At 36.9% G+C, this 24,989-nt stretch overlaps 1 protein-coding gene across 9 annotated transcripts in view; it reads left to right on the top strand.

Moving 5' to 3' along the window:
* Positions 1-24,989, top strand: part of PTBP3 (polypyrimidine tract binding protein 3) — a 114,847-nt gene that overhangs the window by 58,402 nt on the left and 31,456 nt on the right. For all 9 annotated transcript variants that reach the window (XM_054500524.2, XM_054500525.2, XM_054500520.2 and 6 more), the window contains 4 exons: positions 6,940-7,086; positions 12,523-12,687; positions 22,356-22,466; positions 24,030-24,204. In XM_054500524.2, the coding sequence (XP_054356499.1) occupies positions 6,940-7,086; positions 12,523-12,687; positions 22,356-22,466; positions 24,030-24,204 (598 nt within the window). The remainder of the gene's footprint in view (positions 1-6,939; positions 7,087-12,522; positions 12,688-22,355; positions 22,467-24,029; positions 24,205-24,989) is intronic.

The raw sequence follows: 24,989 nt of genomic DNA, 5'->3' as shown, positions 1-24,989 counted from the left end.
CAAAATCACAACACATTTAAACATGATTTGATTGGCTTCTATTTGTGATTGTAGAACCAAGCAACACCTCATTCTTTAAAATAGAATGAATGTTCCACTGGGCAAGACAGAACAGTTGGTTCTTATAAGGTGGGAACAAGGAAGTGACAATTGTTTAAAAAGTGAATTTGTTAACATTGGGTTATTGCATTTTACTTTTCTCATAAGTGTCAAAGCAGTAGGAACTTATTGTGCTGATTCAGGTAGGCCACGCTCTTTCTGATTGGTTGCTGCAAATCTCCTGTTTTCAGGAAAAACTGGTTTGTTTGGGGATTTACCTGCTTTACTTTGCGTGAGTGACTCCATTTTAATTTGGACTGGTCTGCTGGGGTGTAGTGCAGGAGGCTAGTCCAAAATAATGTCCTCTCAAAAAGTCTAAGTTTATTTTAGGTATAGAATTAATATGTGGGTTCTTTCATAATTCAGAAGAGACTGTAAAGAGTCTTCATTTGAGAAGGTAACAGGTTATTCTTAAGATGAATAAGGAAATTTGTTTCTGTGGTGACCATGACAAAAAATATAATACTTGTCATGTTGATTTTAATAATTGTATGTCCCCTCGTTCCAACTCAGACCCCACTGGAATGAATTCTTTAGTTCTTTGCAAGTGTTTGGCTGTCCTAAAAATCTTTTATACTGTTTATTACTGTAAAGAACAGGACAACAAATCTAGGCCCTAGGTATTTTGTAGTACATTGTGATGTATTACTGTGTTTCATCTGCTTTTGATAAATAATAGGTTTAAGAAACACATGGTAAATACATTTATAAATAAATAGATTAGTAAGCATCGGGCATGAAAGAGGTTGGATGATGATGTCTGAGTTCCCTATATTTAGTAAATCACTTATTTAATATCCTCTTTAATTCACATGAGGTTACTAAGATCTGGAGAAGTTAAGTACCATGCCTTAATATTTGGCCCTTGTTGTATTTCCACATTTGTCTTAAATCCTTTGGAGACAGTGCATCCCTGCCAGTTAGATGGCTATTTTAACACAATTGCTACTGCTGAGAATAGTATGGTTTGCATGATTTGAACAGAGACCACATGGCCATGTCTAATGGCTAATTGCCTGTGAAAGGCTGAGCAGGCAACATCATAATTTTCTTTGTCTCTGCTGCTGATTCTGGGTTTATTTTTATTGGTAAGCTAACCTTAAGTGTTATGTTAATTGCTTGTGTTTTGATCACAAATCCTGTTTAGAAAATATCTTTTTAGTAAATACACTTGAGCAGGAGATTCTGATTTGAGTCACTAGATCCACTCGTTGAGTGATAACTTTTCTCAGGGCATCTGGAGGGTGGAGTGTCGGGGGCCAAATGGGGATTATTTTTACCAGCCTTCCTCTGGGTAGTGACTTTTGGCTGTCTCTCCACTCTGTACTATGAAAATTGGACTTTTTGACTAGATACTTAAATAAAATGTAAATAATTACTGTACTCTATGTGGAAACAATTATTTTAGCACATGAAATTTTAGGTTCTATATACTTAAAGAAACTCCTGTGACAAGAATCATATTCCAAATATATTGTTTAGTTTTTCCTTTATGTGACTGATGTTAGAAATTGTGTATATTCTTAACATTTAGAAAGGAGTTTACAGAAATATGGTCATACAGTGAATATTATTGTTTACAAATTGTTTGCTGAAAGATGATTTAAAAACAGAAACAAGCTAGTTGCCATAGCTGTTTTTCCTACCTTGATCATTTTTATCCTGCTGTCTTAGAAAAATTAGAAAAAGTATATTACTGACACAAGTGGATAATGGCTTCAAAGTACATCACGGACATTTTTGCCTTTTAAATAGTATAAATGACTTGAAGTCAGTTTTGCTCTTTTAAGATCGTGCAATTTTTATTTATTTGGGGAGTTTTATTTGTTTATTGTGGGTTGATTTGTGATGTTTCATCCACTGTCACATGGCTAACTAACATCACTATTTCATAGAGCATTGGTAGTTCATTTGTAGCATTTCATTTGTTCAGTTGTTACATTTGGTTGGTACAGTTACATATCATGTTTAACATCTGTCCAGTTAATATGGCTTTTCTAGACTTTATGTGGAAACATTTGACAAGTAAGGTAACTATAAACAAAGAAATAGTTTGATTTAGAGATACTTGCCATTTCCTGTGTTCAGTAAATTTTGTTGTTAACAAATGCATATTTTATAAATTGTAAATGTTTTATACATAAGTTGAAATGGTTGATGTGTGCTTGCTAATTAAATGCTCTCGTGCCTGGGCATGGTGGCACTTGCCTCAAGGATTGCTTGAGTCTGAGCATTCTGGGCTGTAGTGTACTAAGCCGATCTGGTATCCACACTAAGTTTGGCATCAGTATGGTCCAGCCTGCATAAGGAGGGGTGAACCGGCCCAGGCCAGAACCAGAGCAGGTCAAAACTCCTTTGCTGATCAGTAGTGGGATCGTGCCTGTGAATAGCCACTGCATTTCAGCCCAGACAACATATCAAGACTCCTATCTGTTAAAAAAATGGATGGATGGATAGATGGATGGATGGATGAATAAATAAATATGTTATTTTGTAGTAAGAAAAGAATTGGATTGTCTAACTAGAAATTTGTGTTGATTTGGATCAGGAGTGGTTCCTGCGTTTTAAATTTGAGATGTTCTTACCAGTATTTTGAGGACTCAGAACGGTTAATGTCTATAGTTTATAACTAATCATTAAAATAGGGTGACAAAGGCTGGGCGCAGTGGTTCATGCCTGTAATCCCACCACTTTGGGAGGCTGAGGCAGGAGGATTACTTGAGTTTAGGAGTTCAAGACCAGCCTGGGCAGTATAGTGAGACCTTGTTGCTACAAAAATTGTAAAAAATTAGCTAAGTGTGGCGGCACCCACCTGTAGTGCCAGCTACTTGGGAGGCTGAGATGGGAGGATTGCTTGAGCCCAGGAAATGGATGTTGCAGTGAGCTGAGATCGCGCCACTGCAGTCCAGTGTAGTGAGACTCTGTCTCAAAAAAATAAAAAATAAAAAATAAAAAGAGTGAGATGGGGGACAACATCTACCACCTTAAAGCTTTATAAGTATCTTATTCCTGTTAAGAGGAAACTATGTATACTATAAAATGTAAATGTCCAGGGGCTTTTGCCAGCTCAACTTTTCCTGAGTCATTCTTCAGGTATCTACTATTAGTACAGTGACTACAGATAGCAAGTCACTTGAATGACTTAAATCAATATTGACTCAGTGTAGGAAGTTCTCAGATTTCCATAATTTGAATAATTGATCCTCTGTCCCTTATTTTTTAAAAAAAATTCTGTATTTGAAGATTATAAACTATTTTCTTTTCTTTTTCTTGTTTCTTTTTTTTTTTTGAGACAGTCTCGCTCTGTTGCCCAGGCTAGAGTACACTGGAGTTCACTGGTGTGATCTTGACCTCACTGCAACTTCTGCCTCCCAGGTTCAAGTGATTCTGCTGCCTCAGCCTCTTGAGAACCTAGGATTACAGGCACCTGCCACCACACCTGGCTAATTTTTTGTGTGTGTTTTTAGTAGAGAAGGGGTTACACCACATTGGCTAGGCTGGTCTCAAACTCCTAACCTCAAGTGATCTGCCCGTCGCGGCCTCCCAAAGTATTGGGATCATAGGCGTGAGCCACTACGCCTGGCCTTATTTTATGATAAAGGTTGAATATCCCTAATCTGAAAATGAGGTGCTCTAAAATCTGAAACTTTTTGAGCGCCATAACCATCAAAGGAAATGCTCACTGGAGCATTTTGGATTCCAGACTTTTGAATTAGGGATGCTCAGCTAGTAAATATCTAAGGCAAATATTAAATATTTCAAAATCTGAAATCTAAAACACTTCTGTTCCTAAGCATTTTGGATAAGGGATACTCAGACTGTGCCTCAGAATTAAATATGACATATATGTGCATGTCTGTGTTTTAATGAATGCCTCAGTACTTAAAAAGGAACCTAAAGCTGAGCGTGGTGGCTCATGCCTGTAATCCCAGCACTGTGGGAGGCCGAGGTGGGCGGATCACTTGAGGTCAGGAGTTCAAGACCAGCCTGGCCAACATGGTGAAACCCCTTCTCTACTAAAAATACAAAAATTAGCCGTGTGTGGTGGCGTGCACCTGTAATCCCAGCTACTCGGGAGGCTGAGGTTGCAGTAAGCCGAGGATTGCTTGAACCCAGGAGGCGGAGGATGCAGTGAGTCGAGATCGCACCACTGCACTCCAGCCTGGGCTACAGAGCAAGACTCCTACTCAAAAAACAAACAAATACAAAAAAAGGAACCTAAGCCCTAGGAATGCTAAAGCCATGAGAGTCTGAGTTGATGGCAGTTGGTGGTAGTGGTGGGTAATATGGTAAGGAGATCACTGAAAAGTTTTCTTCACAATGTTTTTTGAGGGTTGAGGGATAGAGAGAGGGTGTGGAATGGGGAGAATTCTTGGTACCTTAAGATAATGCTGTCTGTCAATGCTGCACCCATGGTTTCCCATTATTTTAGACTGGAATTTCAGATGCCTTTTTAAGGAATGCTTAAGAATCATGATTCATGTTGGGAAACCTTTAAAAAATTAAAAATGCTTCATATGTTTATTGAAAAAAATTCAAAAGCGTAGAATTATTTAAAGTAAAACTTGATATTCCACAAACAGCACTCTTTTCTGGCTAGTTTAGTGTGATTCCATGCATACAAGTAAATGTGACATGAAGATGTAGATACCATGTTGATACGTGTGTGCACGTGTGTGTATGTATATAAACATGTAAAATACAGGAAATACCTTTACATATTTATATGTAACCTTTTTTCAAAATGTAACATGGGTGTTAATTGGAAGCATTTGAAACTTTGAGTACGGAGAAGGATTTGGTGATGCCTGTAATCCCAGCATTCTGGGAGGCCGACTGGGTGGATCGCTTGAGGTCGGGAGTTCGAGACCAGCCTGCGTGGCAACTCCCTGTCTCTACTATAAACCCAAAGATTAGCCTGGGGCGTGGTATCATGTGCTTGTAATCCCAGCCACTTGTGAGGCTGAAGCAGGAGAATCATTTGAACCCAGGAGGCGGAGGGTATAGTGAGCCGAGATGACGCCATTGCACTCAAGCCTGGGCGACAGAGAGTGAGATTGTATCTCTAAAAAAAAAAAAAAAAAAAAAAAAAAGATTTGGAATTGGAAAATTGCCACTTAATTAACTGGTTTTATGTGGTTCTTGGTTTTTTTGTTGTTTCTTCCTAGAAATACTTAACAAGGCAAATCTAAAGTGTGCACCATCATATGAGTAGAAGGCGAAAGATTTATACCATCTGAAGAAAAACCAGAGTATTGATCACCATTTTACAAGGATGCTTTTCAGAGGCTGAGTTTAGTAGTTTCGTTCTGAAAAATCCCATACAGTCCAACTAACAGGAATTAAAAATGATCTCAAATAAAAATCATCTCATGTTAGAGCTACAAAGAGACTTAAAGATCCTGTTAGGCAGTGCTTCATGTTTTAGATGAGGAAACTAAGGCTCAGAGATGTTAATGAGTAAGGTGTCATAGCCAGGCATAGATTTTAATCAAGTTCGCTTTCTACCATATCATGCTAGTTCTCATTTCTTGCTATCACATATGTTGGTAAAGTATGAGATAATAAAACTCCTACTGAAAAAAAGTGAATGCTCTATTAATTTTATTCATAAATGGCTATTTTTAAAGGAGAACAAACCATTTTGCCCCATCTCTGTTTAAGACTCTGGGTATTATTAAAGCAGTGTTTCTCAATGTTTTTTCCTCTGTTTTTTCTTTCTCCTCCCCTAAAGACGGTTTTTAGCCTTTTTACCCCCTAATTGCCCCCATTAAATTTAGTATCTGTTTATGTATTGTATAGCCTTTTAGCATCAATTTTTTTTTTTTTTTTTTTTTTTTGAGACGGAGTTTCTCTCAGTCACCCAGGCTGGAGTGCGATGGCGCGATCTCGGCTCACTGCAACCTCCGTCTCCTGGGTTCAAGTGACTCTCCTGCCTTAGCCTCCCGAGTAGCTGGGATTACAGGCACCTGACAATCATTCCCGGCTAATTTTTATAGTTTTAGTAGAGACAGGGTTTCATTGTGTTGGCCAGGCTGGCCTTCAACTCCTGACCTCAGGTGATCCACCTGCCTCAGCCTCCCAAAGTGCTGGGATTACAGGCCTGAGCCACCATGCCCAGCCTTAGCCTCACTGTTTTTAATGATAAACTTAAATCACAGCTGCTGAAAGCATCTGTTTACAATGGTGATATACACATTTATTTTAATCTTTTTAATTATTTCTAGATTTTAAAAGAAACAGAAATAAAAGGAAGACCAAAAACTGCATAAAATTCCTTAATCAACTGGCAGTTAAATCTTTTTTTTTTTTTTTTTTGAGACAATGTGTCACTCTGTTACCTACTCTGCAGTGCAGTCACGCAAACATAGATCACTGCACTCTCAACCTCCCAGGCTTGAGCAGTCCTCCTACTCAGCCCCTCCCTCACCCCCCCACCCCAAGTAGCTGGGACCACAGCCATGTGTCACCATGCCCAGCTAATTTTTAAAATTTTTTGTAGAGATGAGTTCTTACTGTGTTGCACAGGCTGCTGTTGAACTCCTGGGCTCAAGCAGTCCTCCCACCTTGTCTTCCCAAAGTAGCTGGAATTACAGTTGTGAACCACCATGCCTGGCTTCTCAAGTTCTTCAGTGAACCCAACTTTTTAGATGTTTCTAATTAACATCCATGATATTTTGAAGTAAAGGTTTTTTTTGTTTTTTTTTTTTTCCTCCCCTTGGGGGTAATGTCATTTTACTTGAGAATGCATGGGTTTAGAGCAAGCTAGAAGAGCAAAATATCTCTTAACTATCTTTCAAAAAGATGAGCTTTCACTTTACCTTCTTGTGTTTATTGCAGGCTTTCTTAGAAATGGCTTCTGAGGAAGCTGCTGTTACTATGGTGAATTATTACACTCCTATTACTCCTCACCTTCGAAGCCAGCCTGTTTATATTCAGTATTCCAATCACAGAGAACTTAAGACTGACAATCTACCTAATCAAGCTGTAAGTATTAAAGGTGCTTTTAAAAATAGGTATGGGAACACATGGTATGATAACTTACATACTTTACAGATGAAGAAAAATTATGTGCTTTTATTCATTTTAGGATACTTTACTAGTCGTAATTGTATATGTAAATTCTTCCCCCAATTCTTAAGAATAAGAAAGCAGTGCCATTTAGAAATAGATTAGAAGTTCATTTTTTTCTCTTGAAACTGTTTTCACAGTAAAAAAGGAGAAAAAATATTTATTGTTATATATATCTTAAAATCTCAGATCTGAAAGGAACTTAATCATTCATTTCAATCATCTTTTTACAGACTCTAACAAAAGCATTGAGAAGTTGAGTGAATTAAGTAACGGAACTTAACACCTTAATAAAAAATTTTTAGAATTGTTTATTAAATGATTTTTGACTTCTCAAGATGAATGTGAAATGTAGCATAGCAACATTTCTTACCCATTTTTCTGTTATTTTGATGTAGCACATTGAGTCTTTTGTGTCTTTCCATGTTGATTTTTAAGTGGTTAAAAATAGTATAATAATTTGAAGTTATTTAAGGACAGAAAATCTTTATACACAAAGTAAATACATTTTAAGAAAGTGGTTTTTGGCCGGGCGCAGTTTGGGAGGCCGAGGCGGGTGGATCATGAGGTCAGGAGATTGAGACCATCCTGGCTAATACAGTGAAACCTCGTCTGTACTAAAAATACAAAAAAAATTAGCCGGGTGTGGTGGCGGGCGTCTGTAGTCCCAGCTACTCAGGAGGCTGAGGCAGGGGAATGGCGTGAACCCGCGAGGCGGAGCTTGCAGTGAGCCGAGACCGTGCCACTGTATTCCAGCCTGGGCGACAGAGCGAGACTCCGTCTCAAAAAAAAAAAAAGAAGGTGAGTTTTTTTAAAATTATGATTTTAAGGGCATGTATGGCCTCTGTATTCTTGTTCTAGGCAAAGAACTCCTCCAGCTCTCTGATTTTGTGTTGAAAGGCAGTATAATGTTAGCTGGTGAGATTAGTTTTCCACATTGTTTGAAACAGCAACATTTACTGCATGTAATCCTTAACTTATTTTAGGCAATATTAATGGCATATAATAAATGATATAAGCTTACAATAAATACAATATTAGATGAATAGAATAGACTTTTTAAAATGAAAAATTGTCATTACAAGTTGTACATAGGATACATGCTTTTGGTACACCATTCAATCAAGAAAAGTAAAAGAGAAAAGAACCAAAACCAATCCAGTTACCCAGAGATAACTAATAACTAGTGGTAATATTCGGTGTGTATTCAGGTGTCTGTATATCTAATTTTACACAAAATGTTTTGAAATCTGTTTTTGTGTAATGTTATGGACATGGGTTTATTACAACAAATATAGCATTACCTCATCAGCTTTTAATGACTATAATACTCCCTTTTATAGGAGAATTATAATTCGTCCAATTTCTTTTTGATATACACTGAAGTTGTTTCCAGTGTATATTCCAATACAGCATATTCCAATCCATTCCAATGTATATGTATGAAATTGCTGGGACACAGCATGTACATATTTTAAATTTTGGTGTATGTTGCATGATTGCTTTCTGTAGAGATTATGTGCTTAGAGTGCCACCAATATAATGGATGAGCAAATGGCATTCCAGTCTTTGTTAATAGATAGATGAGTAATTATATCTTAGTTTTACTTTGATAATTTATAAAATACTTATACTGATTTCTGTTAGTGCCATTTTCCCCATTTTTTTATTGTAATAAAATATACGTGACATAAAATTTACCATTTCAGCCATTTTTAAATGTACAGTTTAATGGCATTAAGTACATTCACATTGTTGTATAGTCACCACCACACTTAGTCTCTAGATGCCATTTCCCATTACCTCAAACTGAAACACTCTATCCATTATACAGTAACTCCCTATTCCTTCCTCCCTCCCACCTCTGGCAACTACCATTCTACCTTCAGTCTATGAATTTTTTAATATATGGTCACATCTCTTAGGATGTCTTAATACAATCTTTTCTGACTCCAGTACCATGCTCAGAAAGATCTAGTACACCAAGATTAAAAAAACAGTTTACATATGTTTTCTTCTAATACTTTTATGTTGTAGTTGTTCTTATTTCTATTAGGAATTTTTTGGATGTAGGAATGAGGGTAAGGGTTCAGTCTTTTTTTTACTCCAGGAGACCAGTTTCTCCTGCATTATTTTTGAATAACTGATTTATTATCTACTAATGTGAAACTTGTCCTTTGTCATATATTGGTTTTCTATGCACGCTCTATGCCTGCTGATCATATGTACACACACTCATGTGCAGTCTTGTCTAACATGCTTATACGTTCTGCTTGCATGTCTTCTTCTACCCTCATGTGTATGCTGCTCACATGCTATGCATTCCATGTTTAACCTTTACTACCTTTTGAATTCCAAAAGCTTGGATTCCATTTTCGCATCTGTGCCCTAAGGCTTAATTTTTTGTTGTTGTTGTTTTTTGTTTGTTTTTGGAGACAGAATTTTGCTCTTTGCCCAGGATGGAGTGAAGTGGCGCCATCTCGGCTCACTGCAACCTCTGCTTCCATCCCCCACCCCCCACCTTCCGGGTTCAAGCGATTCTCCTGGCTTAGTCTCACGAGTAGCTGGGAGTATAGGTGCCCGCCACCATGCCCAGCTAATTTTTGTATTTTTAGTAGAGACAGGGTTTTTCCATGGTGGCCAGGCTGGTCTGGAACTCCTGACCGTCAGGTGATCCACCCGCCTCTGTCTCCCAAAGTGCTAGGATTATGGGTGTGAGCCACTGTGCCCGGCTCCTAAGACTTAATATATTGCAGAGCAAGACCTTATTTCTTACTCTTTTTTCAGAAATTAACTGATTAATATATCTTGCATATTTCTTCAGATAAATTTTGGAATTGTTTTTGTAACTCCTGTCCCCCAAAAAACACACTTGGAATTGGGTTGATGTTGTAAGTTAATTTGAGATAATTAATTATGCACATTAATTATATTACTCTCTTTCTTTTAAGGAGGAAGTTATATTTTGTTTGTTTTCTTTTTATGTCTTTCAGTAGAGTTTTTAATTTTCCTTCACGTAAATCCTGCAGTTTTCTCATTAGTGTGATTCCTAAATATGTTACTATAAACCTTGAAGGGAAAAAACAATTTAATAAATCTTAAAGATTGGATTATTCCAAAGAGAAACAGTGAGAAATCCCAGTTGCTTGGCAACCAAAGCCAGCCTAAATGACCTAGTTTATTCTGAGATAGCCTTCATTTCTTCCCAATACTTTTTCCATCTTGTTGCTTTTGTACAACTTTTATGCATTGATATTTGATAAAATACAATAATCTTTTTAAAATTCAAAGTCCTACATCAAACCTAACGTCCAACTTGCAGATAGCTGTTTGATATTTTTAAAGTACTGTAGTGTCTTTTTATTCTGACATTCCCAGAAAGCTGATAGATGAGTGTTTCATTCCTTTTTGTTCTCTGAATAGCAAGCTATCCCAAAATATGCACTTTACTTTTCCAGTTTATGATTGTACTTGCCAGAAGGTCAGGTGAATATTAAGTGTTTTGTTTCCTTTATTTAAACTAAAATCACAACTGTAAAATTTAGGTCATATTCTGAGATACAGCGTTTGAGAAATGGTCGTGTTAATAGAAGTCATTACTGTATGCAGCTTTTCTTGACCTTGTGGATGAAAGTTTATAAATCTGCCATGAGATGACCATAGAAGGATTTTCTCTAAAAAACAATCAAACTTAACATCTGTGCATTTTTATTATATGTTAATTTTCATCTTCTCAATCTGAGAAATACCTTCTTTACATTTTCCAGGCATTTTTAAATTTTACATGAAGTATACATTTCTCCTTATCCCACATTAAATTTGTTTTCCTGATCATACTACTGCTATTATTTCCTTTATTAATTTAACTATTCCAGAGAGTTTGTTACCCAAACATTTTAAAATTATTTCCCATAATAGGAATTCTGCTCCTTCATAATTTTTAGCATCAGACACACTTTTTTTTTTTTGAGACAGCATCTCGCTCTGTGGCCCCAAAGTAATAATAGTTGCTTTAAATTTTGAGACAATCACAAACTTAGAAAAAAGTTTCCATTATAGTACAAAGGAGTTTTGACTTCTTGAGTCTTTTGAGAATAAGTTGCCACTCTGGTCCTTCTTTCCTGTCCAGTATTTTTAGTCTGCATTTCCTACAAACAAGGACATTCTTCTATCAACCAGAATACAACAGTCAACATCAGGAAGTTAACATTGATACTTAAGTTCCCTCCATTCCTCATACCCCATTTATGTTTTGCCAGTTGACCCAATAATGTTTGTTTATAGCAAAAGGATTCAGTTAGAATCACATTTCCATTTAATTGTAATGTCTTTTTAGTCTCCTTTAGGGCCTTTCATAACCTTGACACTGTTGAAAATTATAGACAATTTATTTTCAATAATGTCCCTCAGTTTGAGTTTGTCTGATGTTTCCTTGTGATTCAGTTCAGAGTATCTGTCTTTGACAGAACATCACAGAAGTAATGCTCTTTTCATTGCATTATAAAATTTCCATTTGTTGTGTTAGTAATGATGGCTCTTTGATCACTTGATTAGAGTGGTGTTTGCCCGCCTTCTCCACTATAAAGTTGTTACTTACAAGGGGGAAGAGTACTATTTTGTGGGCAGGTACTTTAAGACTATGTAAATATACTGTTCCTTATCAGCTGTTAATTTATATCAGTATGGACTAAAGGTTTCCTATGTTATTTGATGGATTTTCTGTTTTTAACAGTTGTTATTATTTTGATACACAGATTGTCCTAGGTTTGGCCAGTGCAGGCCCCTTCATGCTGGTTTCTATGTCCTTTTGGAATATCCCTATCATTCTTTGAACATTTCCTTGCATTCTGATCAATGCTCCCTCCCCCTGCCCCAAAACAAAAATATTTTATACTCTTCTTGTGAGTTCTGGGCCCCAGTTCTGGAATCAGCTATTCTTTTAGAGTGCCTTGGTTTCTTTTAGTGGAGAATATTTAGAAGTTTGTCTTGAGTACCCTTGCTTGGGTGTAAACATCCCATGCCATAGTCTTTAATGTTGCTTTCATATTTCTTCCCCCATTGTCTTTTAAAAATTAGGAAATAAAAATTATATCCAAATTTTCTCCTTTTCTCCATGTGTTTTTATTCTTAAGTAAATTTAAGCACCTTTTAAAAATACTGTGTCATTGTGGTATGCAGGGAGGTATTTGACTGTTGACTGATTACAAATTTAGGATATGTATCTCCAGACAGAGTAGATAAATCTTGTTTTACTTAACTATATTGCTTCATATTGTTTTATGTCAACTAAATTTTAGGATTCATATAATGCATCTGTATAATCAAAAGTTCTCATTTTGGGTTGTTCTATAGCGAGCCCAAGCTGCACTGCAGGCTGTCAGTGCCGTCCAATCAGGAAGCCTGGCCCTTTCTGGAGGTCCTTCCAATGAAGGCACAGTCCTACCTGGGCAGAGCCCTGTGCTTCGAATAATTATTGAAAACCTCTTTTACCCTGTTACCCTGGAAGTTCTTCATCAGGTAAGGAGGAGTAAATACCCTTAAGAAAGTTAAGTTAAATATGGCCTCTGAAACTTTTGATGTTTTATATCTAAGTTGTTTAGCTTATTGGTTTTGTTGATATATTTGTTTAAATAATGAAAAAATCTTTATCTAATTTCATAGAAATTAGAGGTAATTTTTTGACAGCCTCCTTTTTCTAACTTGAATACATAATTAAAAAGGGTGTAAAAAGTTTTGATTTTTTTTTCTTGTAGGTAAGCATGAAAATGAACAAAGCATAGAATACTGTGAAAAGTCCAGGTGGTAGTTGTTCCTTAGAAAGTAATGTCACCGTCGAGTACAACTAATTTATTTCTGGACAACTTCTTACATTTGAGTATTTCTGATTTAAAAATTCTAAAGGGAAAGTGTTCAGTAAGTCTTCACGTGTAATATGAATATACCATGTTAAATATTGACTGATGCCCAACCTAAGCTTCATACACTACCCATTGCTATATCTAAGTTGTCTTGATAAAAGAAATCATGGCAAGTAATATGTAGAATTTAAGAATTGAAGGTTACTTAGTTTCATAATTTTGTAGTGAATAAATCCAAAACCCAAATAATTGATAAGTATAGAATATTGTAGAGCATAATTGAAGAGCCAATTAGAATTGAAGCTTCCTGATGTAATTTCCCATGTTTTGTTTTTGAAAGGTTGTTACATTTTTAACTAATACTTTATATATACATATCCTAAGAATGTAATATACAGTTATCTGGTAATCTGTGTATATAAATATTTGACATATAGCCCCAAAATTTAGTCAGCTTTTGTTCTCTTTAGCTATATGTTGATTTCATTTCATTACACTTAACTCACATATTAAAATATTGCAACACTTCCCTTGCTTATTTTCATTTAACAGAGTCATGCCTTTGGATTTGTAGTATGTGCAGAGTCATAGCGGTGTGTGTGTGCTTGTATATGTAAGAATTGAAATGCATCTTACTCTAGGCTCACATTTTACAAATAAAGAAGCTAGGGCCCTTAGAAGTTCATTTAGTTTTCCACAGTCCTTATACCAATTGGCGATAGAGCTCAGACACATTTGTCAGTAAAGTGCTGTGCCATGCATGTATATATTAAAACATGCCATTGAGTAGGCCTACTGGGTTTCCCCTTTGATAGTTTTCTGAGTTCCATTTTTAAAACATATGCATTGGTGAAGCATGTCCTAAGCAGACCTCTAGCAGTGGTATCCAGAGCCACAGTTGCTCTCTGAAAGGGTTCAGCTGTTGCTTAAGTGATTGGTTTCATTGTTGTTGTGGATTTTCTTCTCTTCTGTTTATCCCAGAAAGTGGCATTGAAGACTAATGTGATCTTTAGCAGTGTTTGTTCCGAGGTTGCTACTGTAACATTGTAGCTATTGCTTTTATAAAGGATGTTCTTATGCCTATGTCCCAACACTGCCATCAGCCAGCATGGAGTTTAGCTACAGTCATGTGGTCCTGTCTTATCATTTCATTTATCATCTCCCTAACCACAGTAACAAATTTTGTTTTTCCCTCAAAAGATCATGATGACCTTCAGGTGAAGAGGACTAATTCTGAGTGTCCTCAGTAGCAAGTGCTGGGGTAGGACTCTCAGCCTTTCAGTTATAGCACTCACTTTTTAAACCCTCTTTTCCAGTGCTATTGAAATAAAACCAACTCCTTATGAAGGCCCCCAAATGCAGACTTCTCCCCCATCTCTTTATCTTCATTACCTAACACTCTTCTGCTTATTTAGCACCTGTCTTTTCTGGCACTGTCCTCTCTCCCTACCCCCCTTCCCTATTCCCCTGCTTAGTTCTGTCCTTAGTCCATTTCTATCTTGTATTTCTTAAGCCAGGAACACTCTTTACCCAGGTAGTCACCTGGCAGGATCGACGTCATTGAACTCTCAGCTCAAATGTTACCTCCTCAGGGAGCCTGAATCTAATTACATTAAGCAAGCCCTCTCCCCTGGCATTCTATCCCATCAGCCAACTAAGAGCCAGTCTGGCATAACAGTTACAGATACAGGGTCTGGAGCTAGTTTGAATCCTGACTCTACTGCCTCTATAGCCTTGGGCAAGTAACTTACCCGTTCTATTTTTGTTTTCTTTATGATGAAGATGATGTTCTCTCTCTTATTTTTTATTGCGAGGATTACATGAGTTAATACATTTAAAGTACTCATTAAATAGAACAGGGCCTGATACATATTAAGTGCCCAAGAAGGGGTTGGGTGTGGTGGCTCACGCCTATAATCCCAACACTTTGAGATGCCAAGGCGGGTGGATGACTTAAGGTCAGGAGTTCAACTCCAGCCTGGCCAACATGGTGAAACCCTGTCTCTTCTAAAAATATAAAAAATTAGCCGGGTGTGGTGGCATGTATCTGTAGTTCTACCTATTCTGGAGGCTGAGGCAGGAGAATCACTTGTACCCAGGAGGCTGAGATTACAGTGAGCTGAGATCGCACCACTGCACTCCAGCCTGGGCAGCAGAGCAAGACTCCATCTAAGTGCCCAAGAAGTATTAGCTCTAATGATCAAATGCTAGTAAAGAGCAATGTAAGAAACTGGTTCTTTCTCTTGTAGTCTTGTGGGTAAGACACTAATTTCATAAATAATGGTATAAAATGTGGTGAATATTACGGTAGGGGAATATATAGAAGTGTGGAGTTGGTTGTACCTGTTATAACTATTTAGCAAGTTATTTTATTATATTCTTTGCTGAAAATTGGTCCTGGCTCAACTGCTATCTAACATCTATAGAAACTAGTGTTCCTTTAGCTCATGGTAAGGGAATTGAGAGTGACTGAGATGGGATTGATGCTATCTTAGATGAAGGAAGTTAGGGAAAGTCTTTGCAATATGATATTTGAGCAGAGGCTTATAGGATGTGAAGATATAAGTTATGTGTGTATGTGGAGAAATAATGATCCAGTCCAAAAGAACAGCAAATGTAAGGTGCCTAAGGTGGAAGTATGCTTGTTGTGTTCAAGTATCAGAAAGAAGGCTGGTGTCACTGAAACAGAGAGAGTAAGAAAGCCCTATGCGAGAGGGCATTAGAGCAGTGATGATGCAAAGCTTTTATAATTTCTTATACTGGATAAGATGGGAAACCTTTGGAGGATTTTGAATGGAACAGTGAGATTATATCATTTATGTTTTAGCAGAATCACTCTTGTTGCTATATGAAGAATAAACTGTGGCCAGGTGTGGTGGCTCACGCCTGTAATCCCAGCACTTTGGGAGGCCGAGGCCAGTGGATCATGTGAGCTCTTCAAGACCAGCCTGGGCAACATGGCAAAACCCCATCTGTACCAAAAATACAAAAAATTAGCCAAGGGTGGTGGCACACACGTGTAGTCCCAGCTACTCAAGAGGCTGAGGTGGGAGGATAGCTTGAGCCCGGGAGGTGGAGGTTGCAGTGAACTGAGATTGTACCACTGCATTCCAGCCTGGATGACAGAGTGAAACCCTGCCTCCCCATCCTCCAAAAAAAATTAGCTGTATAGGGTTAAGTGGAAGCTCTTGTCCTACTTCAAGTGAGAGGTGATGGTGGCCTGGGTGAGGGCATAGGCACTGGAAGTGGTGATTATGGATTTTTTTTAAATTAGAGATAGGGTCTTGCTACGTTACCCAAACTGGCCTTAAATAAATTCCTGGGCTCAAGAGATCCTTCCACCCTGTGAGAAGCTGGGGCTATAGTTACGGGCCACCTATACAGGCTTCTGTGGATATATTTTGAAAGATTTGCTGATGGATTGATTAGATGTGGTTCTGAAGAGAAAGGGAGTAATCAAGAATGCCTCCCAGATTTTGGACCTGAACCTCTGGTAAAATGGAGCTAAGATGTAAAGACTGAGGTAAATAAATAATAGTAATAATAAAAAAACAAAGACAAAAAAAGATTTGGGGCAGGGGTTGGGGGTAGGCAGGAATCAAGAGTTTGATTTGAACATGTTAACTTAAGATACCTATTAGATATTCAAGTGGGAGATGATAAATGGGAATTAAGTCTGGATTCAGGAAAGAATTCAGGCTGGAGATTTGGAAACCTTCAGCGTAGGTGTAGTAATTAAAGCCATTGGACTGGATGACATCATCTCAGAATATTTGTAGATAGAATTCATCAACTGATTCATTATGTAAATGCTCAATCCTGCATACTAAAAAGTGTCTTTGTGCATGAAAGAAGTAGCTCATAACGATGTTCTCATGTAATCCATTACTTCTGAGTACTGTTATACATGGGAATGGTTTTTGAGCGTCCAATAGATAAATCTCTTCTGGACAAAGGACCAATCTTTTTGAATTGTAATAAAGATAAATGACTTATAAAAGCTAGGCATTATGGTACTAAATAAAAGAATCCTAGTAATACGAAATTCTGGTTCTTAAATCATATTATTTCATTGGCTACAAAAACTATTATAAACAAGTTGTGGCCAGTGTGCTTGATATTAAAAAAAAAATTCTAATGTGAATACACTTTTTTTTTTTTTTTTTTTTTTTTTGAGACGGAGTCTGACTCTTACAGCCCAGGCTGGAGTGTGGTGGTGCAATCTTGGCTCACTGCAACCTCCGCCTCCCAGGTTCAAGCGATTCTCCTGCCTCAGCCTTCTGAGTAGCTGGGATTACAGGCGCCCACCACCATGCCTGGCTAATTTTTGTACTTTTAGTGGAGAAGGGGTTTTGCCATGTTGGCCAGGCTGGTCTCGAACTCCTGACCTCAGGTGATCTGCCCACCTCGGCCTCCCAAAGTGCTGGGATTACAGGCGTGAGCCACCGTGCGTGGCCATGAATACACTTTTTGCAAGTGAATACTAGTGGACATTTTCAGTTTCTGACAAATTCTACCTTTATAAAAAATCACTCTGAAGATGAATTTTATCAGAATTTGATCTTTAGTATCTTCTTAGTCCTGTGTTACAGTCTGAAAATATTAAAATACACAGGAGGTATCTAGAGTTGAGTATTTGTCCATATTTTTGACAGCAAAATATATTAGGGAAACAGAGTCAAAGACTTTATAATTCATAAAAATAGATTCATATATATATCAAACCTTCCTGAATTTTAATTTTTGATACCAAATCTGTTTAAAATTTACTATTTTGATAATTAGGAAAAGGTGTTAAAAATCACACCTCAGGCATTCCTGGATTCCCTGATGTTGGTGCCCAGTTACTTTATTCAGAAGTATCATATTGTTTTTTGTAGCTCCTCTCTCAGTGAATACAATCCAGGGGACTAGAGTGCTATTGCTGGTTAGTCCATTCAGGCAAGTTCTATTCTGTTAGCACATTCAGATAAAAACCACACAGCAAAACACCAAGCTGTCCCAGGATGTGCTTTAGGCCATTGTTGAAGTTAAATGAGAAAAGGAATGTAAACATTAACAAAATCTGAAAGGTGAGTGGAAATTAGGTTTTATAGCATAATTTAGTATAAAAATTTTCCAAATGTTAGAGCAAATTATGTGTTCTTACTCCTTCACTAATGAGATATTTTACATCAAGAATATTTATTATTTTTTGAAATTGCTGACTTCCCTTGGGGTGAAAAGAAGTATTTTTTTAAAAAGAAAAAATGAAAAAAAAGCTTTAAAAAAAAGGGAAAAAAAATTACATATTGCCAGCTGGGTATAGTGGCTCATGCCTATAATCCCAGTACTTTGGGAGGCTAAGGTAGGAGAATCGTGTGAGGTCAGGAGTTTGAGACCAGCCTGGGTAAGGCAGCAAGACCCCATCTCTAAAAAAATTTAAAAATTAGCCATGCATGGTGGTATGTACCTGTAGTACTCCAGAGACTAAAGCAGGAGGATTGCTTGAGCCCAGGAGTTCAAGGTTATAGTGAACTATGATGGCGCCGCTGCACACCATTACGGGTGACAGGGTGAGACCCTATCTCTTAAAAAGGAAAAAAAGATTGCATATTGCTATAATTCTCCAACCAGGTCTAGATATAATTCTTTATCAATTAATAATAAGCATTTTAGTCTATATCTCCTACATGTCAGGAATTGTACTTAATGATGCAGAAATGATTAAGACAAGGTATATTCCTTCAAGGAGCCTTCAGTCTAATTAAAGGAGACAGTTACATAAATAAATGTATAGTAGAGTAGAAGTACAACAGTAAGATAAATATATATATGTATATATATATATTTTTTTTTTTTTTTTTTTTTTGAGACAGAGTTTCTCTCTCGTTGCCCAGGTTGGAGTGCAGTGGCCCGATTTCAGCTCACTGCAACCTCCACCTCCCAGGTTCAAGTGATTCTCCTGCCTCAGCCTCCCGAGTAGTTGGGATTACAGGCATGTGCCACCACGCCTGGCTAATTTTTGTATTTTTAGTAGAGATGGGGTTTCACCATGTTGGCCAGGCTGGTCTTGAACTCCTGACCTCAGGTGACACACCCACCTCTGCCTCCCAAAGTGCTGGGATTACAGGCGTGAGCCACTGTGCCCGGCTGATAAATATTTATATAAAACCAAGAAATAGATATAACTCAGGAAAAATAATTCTATAGGGATTTGGGGGAGGCTGAGAATTTTATGGTGGCATTGTTCCCTGAGCTGAGTTTTGGAAAAAATAAATGAAGGCTTACTAGCTGTTAAAACACATTTCTAGGAAAACGGAAAATCCTCACATATGGGCATAGAGGTCTGAAATCACTTGGTAAATTTGGAGAACTATAGGCAACTACATATTGTTGACATATCAATAGAGTAGTGTTATACAAGAAGTGTCAGGAAGTGAGGTTTGAGAGATAAACCAGGGCAAGAGTGTTATGTTGTATGAAGAAGCTTGGATTTTACCCTGTATATAACGGGGAGGTAGTAAAGGATTTTCAGCACGGGAAAATATAATCTGTCTTATAATTTAGAACGCCACCTGGGCTGTAGTAATGAAGAAGGGAGGTCAGACAGTTGTTATATTACACCCCCAACCTTTTTTTTAAAGTCTTAACGTTACTCCTTTATTGAGAGAAAACATTGAATTGATGCATGTATAATACATACATTGATTCATGTTTTGCCATAAGTGATTTAAATGGCAAAATACATATAACATGAAATTTACTGTTTTAACTATTTTTAATTGTATAGTTCAATGACATTAAGTATATTCACATTGTTTTTCAACCATCACCAAATACCACGTCTCCAGAATTTTTTTCATCTTCCCAAACTGAAACTCCCTTTACCCATTAAACGGAACTCTTTATTCATCTACTCTCCTAGCCCCCCAGCAATCACCAGTCTATTTTGGGTCTTTGTGAGTTTGACTACACCTTAGGTTCCTCGTGTAAGTGGAACTGTGCAGTATGTGTGCTGTTGTGACTGGCATATTTCACCTGGCATGATGTCCTGAAGGTTCACCCATATTCAGAATTTTTCTCCTTTTTGAGGCTGAGTAATATTCAGTTGTATGTATATAGCATATTTTGTTTATTCATTTATTCATTGATGAACACTTTGGTTGCTTCCTGTTTTGGCTGTTTTGTGTAATGCTGCGATATACATGGGTATATGCATATCTCTTTGAGTCCCTGTTTTCAATTTTTTGGCTATATACCTAGAAATAGAATTGCTGGATCATATGGTAATTATATTTTTAATTTTTTAAGGAAAGGTCATACTTTTTCCACAGTGGCTGTAACATTTTACATTTCTACCAACAGTGCACGGAGGTTGCATTTTCTTCATATCCTCCCCAATATTTTATGGGTTTTAAAAAATTTTATAACTATCCTAATGGAAGTTAGGTGATACGTAGTTTTGATTTGCATTTTTCTAATGATTAGTGATACTGAGCATCTTTTTGTGGGCTTGTTGGCTATTTGATTAGCTTCTTTGGAGAAATGTCTGTTGAAGTCCTTTGCCTATTTTTGGGTTGCATTGTTTGTATTGTCGTTGAGTTGCATGAGTTCTTTATCTGTTCTGGATCTTAACCCATTATCATATACAAGATTGATTTCACTCTGTTGATAGTTTCGTTTGATGCACAAAAGTTTTTAATTTTGAGGTAGTCCAGTTTATCTATTTTTCTTTCATTACCTATGCTTTAGAATATTCTTTCTTTCATGTTTTTTTAACCACTAGACTACCAGGGAAGGATAGTTATTCTTGAGCATACTTTTTGAGAATTAAAAAGCAGGGCCAGGTATGGTGGCTCACACCTGTAATCCCGGCACTTTGGAAGGCCAAGATGGGAGGATAACTTGAGCTCAGGAGTTTGAGACCAGCCTGGCCAACATAGTGAGACTTCATCTCTATAAAACCTTAAAAATAAAAAATTAGCCAGGTGTGGTGTAGTCCCAGCTGCTTGGGAGGCTGAGATGGGAGGATCGCATGAGCCTGGGAGGTGGAGCCTGCAGTGAGCCATGATTGTACCATAGTGGTTGGTAACAGCAAAATCTTACAGCATAGGGAATACTTAACTTTTTTAATCTCAAAAGCAGAACAAATTCTTGTTTTAAGATTCAAATTTAAAATGGAGTGAATATTAGTTCGTTTTCACACTGCTATAAAGATATTCCCTGAGACTGGGTAATTTATAAACAAAAGAGGTTTAATTGACTCACAGTTCTGCATGGCTGGGGAAGCTTCAGGAAACTTACAGTCATGGCAGAAGGTGAAGGGGAAGCCAGGACCTTCTTCACATGGTGGCAGGAGAGGGAGATCGCACAGGGGAAACTGCCACTTTTAAACCATCAGATCTCTTGAGAACTCCCTCACTAGCACGAGAACAACAAAGGGGAAACTCCCCCCATGATCCAGTCACCTCCCACCAGGTCTCTCTTTTGACAGGTGGGGAATCACAATTCGAGATGAGATTTGGGTGGTGACACAGAGCCAAACCATATCAACAGAGGAAAACTAAATATATTGTTGTTTTATCCCCTCTATTTAGTCTTTCAGAAATAAGTTACTATTAATAGTAACCCTGGCTGTGAACCCTGTGGTGCTGAGGTAGAACACGTATTGTGAGGATATTGGTGTCAGGAAGCCTTCCCCTCACTCTTTTCTTCTCAAAAGACACTTCAGAAAGGCCTTCTTTGGCCACCACTCTTGCACTGTCTCAACTTGCATTCTGGTTCACGCTCACCCCTTCCCTTCTTTTATTTTTATTCATAAGACTTTTAAAAATCACCAGATATTAGGATATTTGTCATTTGTTTATTGTCTGTCTTCATGTGGGCATAGACTTTTGTCTCTGTTTTGTTTACTGCTGTCTTTCCAAATATTTGGTGAATTAATAGAGCAGCCTCTAGTTGAACATCTTCTAGTGGCTACAGAAATCTCAAAAAGTAGATGATTCTTCACAGGGTGAAATAGTTGGTCCATGACTCCCACTTTTATTCATATGCTTTGTAACACATCTCATACCATTGATTATTGTAGTCTCCTATTTTAATACTGTACCATTTATATATCCCATAAAATAGGCTAGTTATTTAAGTGCCTGTTGTGTACTGGGCATTGTTGTAAGATAGTCATGGGTATTGAAATGTTAATGTTTTAGGCTTAAGTCATTTTGGTACCAAAGTTTTCAAGAGAAAATTTTCATTTAAAAGGATTTATGAACAAGTTGTATTTATAAAGGTACATTAGTTTAATACTTTTCTTTTAAATTTAACCTAATGTGAACTGTTTTCCAGATATTTTCTAAATTTGGCACAGTCTTGAAGATTATCACCTTTACAAAGAATAATCAGTTTCAAGCCTTGCTTCAGTATGCTGACCCAGTAAATGCACATTATGCCAAAATGGTAATTATGATCTTTGTTTCATTTTTTAATTGTTAATCACTCCAGTGATACCTTCTCTTGTGCCCCACTTTACCTTGTGTTTTTTAAAAAAATTGTGGCAAAATATACATAATGTTTACCATTTTAGTCGTTTTAAAGTGTATGATTCCATGTATTTTTTTTCTAAGCTAAAAATCATTACTTCTTCATATGAAATGGTCTCAAATCTCCTATCACCTCTCACATCTCTGAGACGCAGGTCCTGTTTGTCATGTTTAAAGTCTAGAATTGAACACAGTACTCTTCACATAAGCTGACTAATAGAGCCATCATTACCCTCGTGCTTTCATTTACTTCTCCCATCCAAGTACTAACCAGGCCTGACCCTGCTTAACTTCTGAGATCAGATGAGATCAGGTGCATTCAGGGTGGTATGGCTGTAGACCATTTACTTCTGTTAAATCAGTCAGAGATTGATTTCACCATTTTTGCAGCTGTATTCAATGTTTATTCCCGTCGAGCTCTAAATTGGTGGAGATACTAAATCTTAGGAAATATGCTGCTGTCAATTCATGTTGTCTTTTTTTTAGTACACGAAAACCTATTTTGACAAGATATAAAACTTGACATTCAGTTCGGTTATCTTAGACATACCTCCTGTTGATATCTATCTCTGACTCTGATTTCATCTTGTAGCGGTTTTTGCTAGTCATTTCTAGTTTTTGGTCAAAGATGAGGACTAAGGCTTGTGGTACTTTTGTGTACCACACAGTGTCTGGCACTCGATTGGGGGTATAGCCTTTATATTTGCTGTACCCAGAATATACATATATTATTTTGTACCTTTATGATGGCATACTTGTCAATTACCATTATTATAAGTCAGAATATATGTATGTTTTATTTTTACGTGCTTTGCTTTCTGGTATCTATTTTTATAAATTCAAGCATTTATGAAAGTTGTAAGTGGCCACAAATACCCTTAGGTAAATTTTTATTCTTGCAAAGGAAGGGGTTGCTAATCTTTGGTCACAACTGACTCCACATTTTCCTCAGTTTATTATGCAAAGTATTACAAAGTAAATTTACAAGAGAAAGAAATAAGTGGTAGGTAATATTTTATATATTGTGGCTCTGACAAGTACCATTTACAAAAGCTTTGTTTCATCCTAACAAAGCTTATACATCCTAGTATAATGTGAATTATACTAAAATGAATTAAAATGGAGTGTAAAATCAGAGGATCTTAAAACTTTTGGAATAGGCAAAATAAGCATAATAATAGTGAACATTTCTATGATAGACAGTAGTTTTCCAGTCTCTTACATTTCTCCTCTCTTATTTGATCTTACCACAGACAAGATAAATATTATCAGTCTTATTTTACAGATGAAAGCTGAGATTTTCTTTTTCTCTCTTAGGCTCATAGTTAATGACTGTGAGGTAAAAGTAAACCCAAGACTTTGGCTTTTTAGTCAGTGCTTTCTGCCTTACACCTGATTGCCACTCTTTGTCAAAGTAGAGGCTTCTTGGTTATCAGTGTTGTTGTCTTGCCAAAACCAGTCCCTTTCTTACATGCTTTAGGCTCTGGATGGCCAGAATATCTATAATGCATGCTGCACTCTGCGCATTGACTTCTCCAAGCTCACCAGCCTTAATGTGAAATATAATAATGACAAAAGCAGAGACTTCACTCGCTTAGACCTTCCTACTGGTGATGGCCAGCCATCCCTTGAACCCCCTATGGCTGCTGCTTTTGGTGAGTAGTTCTTTTTTGGGTCACAAAGCAAGTTTTCTGAAGTTACAGGTTTCATTTATTAAGCCATGTATGTTTATAAGCCTTTTTCTTCTTGAGTTCTCTCAGGATTTATAAAGGAAAGCAAGAATCCTGGAACAAAGTATACCCATTAATGAAATATTAATATTAGGAGATTCTGTTAGTTGACAGATGAATATCTGAAATTGAGTTACAAATTTATTTTCTAACATTGATATTACTCATTCTTTAAAAGCCACAAACCATTTGCTTCAAATTAGTAGTCTTGTTAACATTAATTTAAATATGCTAGTTTATAGCCAAAATAATTTTGCCATATATGCTCTTGAGAAAAATACTTTTCCTTTTTTAAGTAGTGATATTTTATATCAAGCTTAAATTAATAGTATGATCTTTTATTCAAAGAAGAGGATTTATTTTGTTTTGTTTCCTAAACTTCAGAACTTCCAGCTGTATCTTAAGCTTGTGTGAAGTTGCATTTTGCATTAGTAAAAATACAGCCTTCTAAATTGTCTCTGCAAATTGTAGCTTTGAAGAGCCTCCCTCTTTTATTTAAAGTAAACCTCTTAAGGAAAAAGCAATGGATGGCCCAGTTTGAATATCTTATTAGGTTAGTATGTGCTACTTTTGGTTTCACAGTTCTCAAAAGTGTGGTTTATTATTTAGATAAAGTATTATTACCTTTTGTGATTGATTTTTCCTTTCCCAAATAACACCGTAAAATATTGCTAATTGGGACTTTAAGTAGTATTTAGTTCATCATGTTT

This window comes from Pongo pygmaeus, chromosome 13 (assembly GCF_028885625.2).
Source record: "Pongo pygmaeus isolate AG05252 chromosome 13, NHGRI_mPonPyg2-v2.0_pri, whole genome shotgun sequence".
Classification (NCBI taxonomy): Eukaryota; Metazoa; Chordata; class Mammalia; order Primates; family Hominidae; genus Pongo; species Pongo pygmaeus.
The sequence above is the reverse complement of the archived record's forward strand: the minus strand, read 5'-3'. Positions and strand labels throughout refer to the sequence as shown.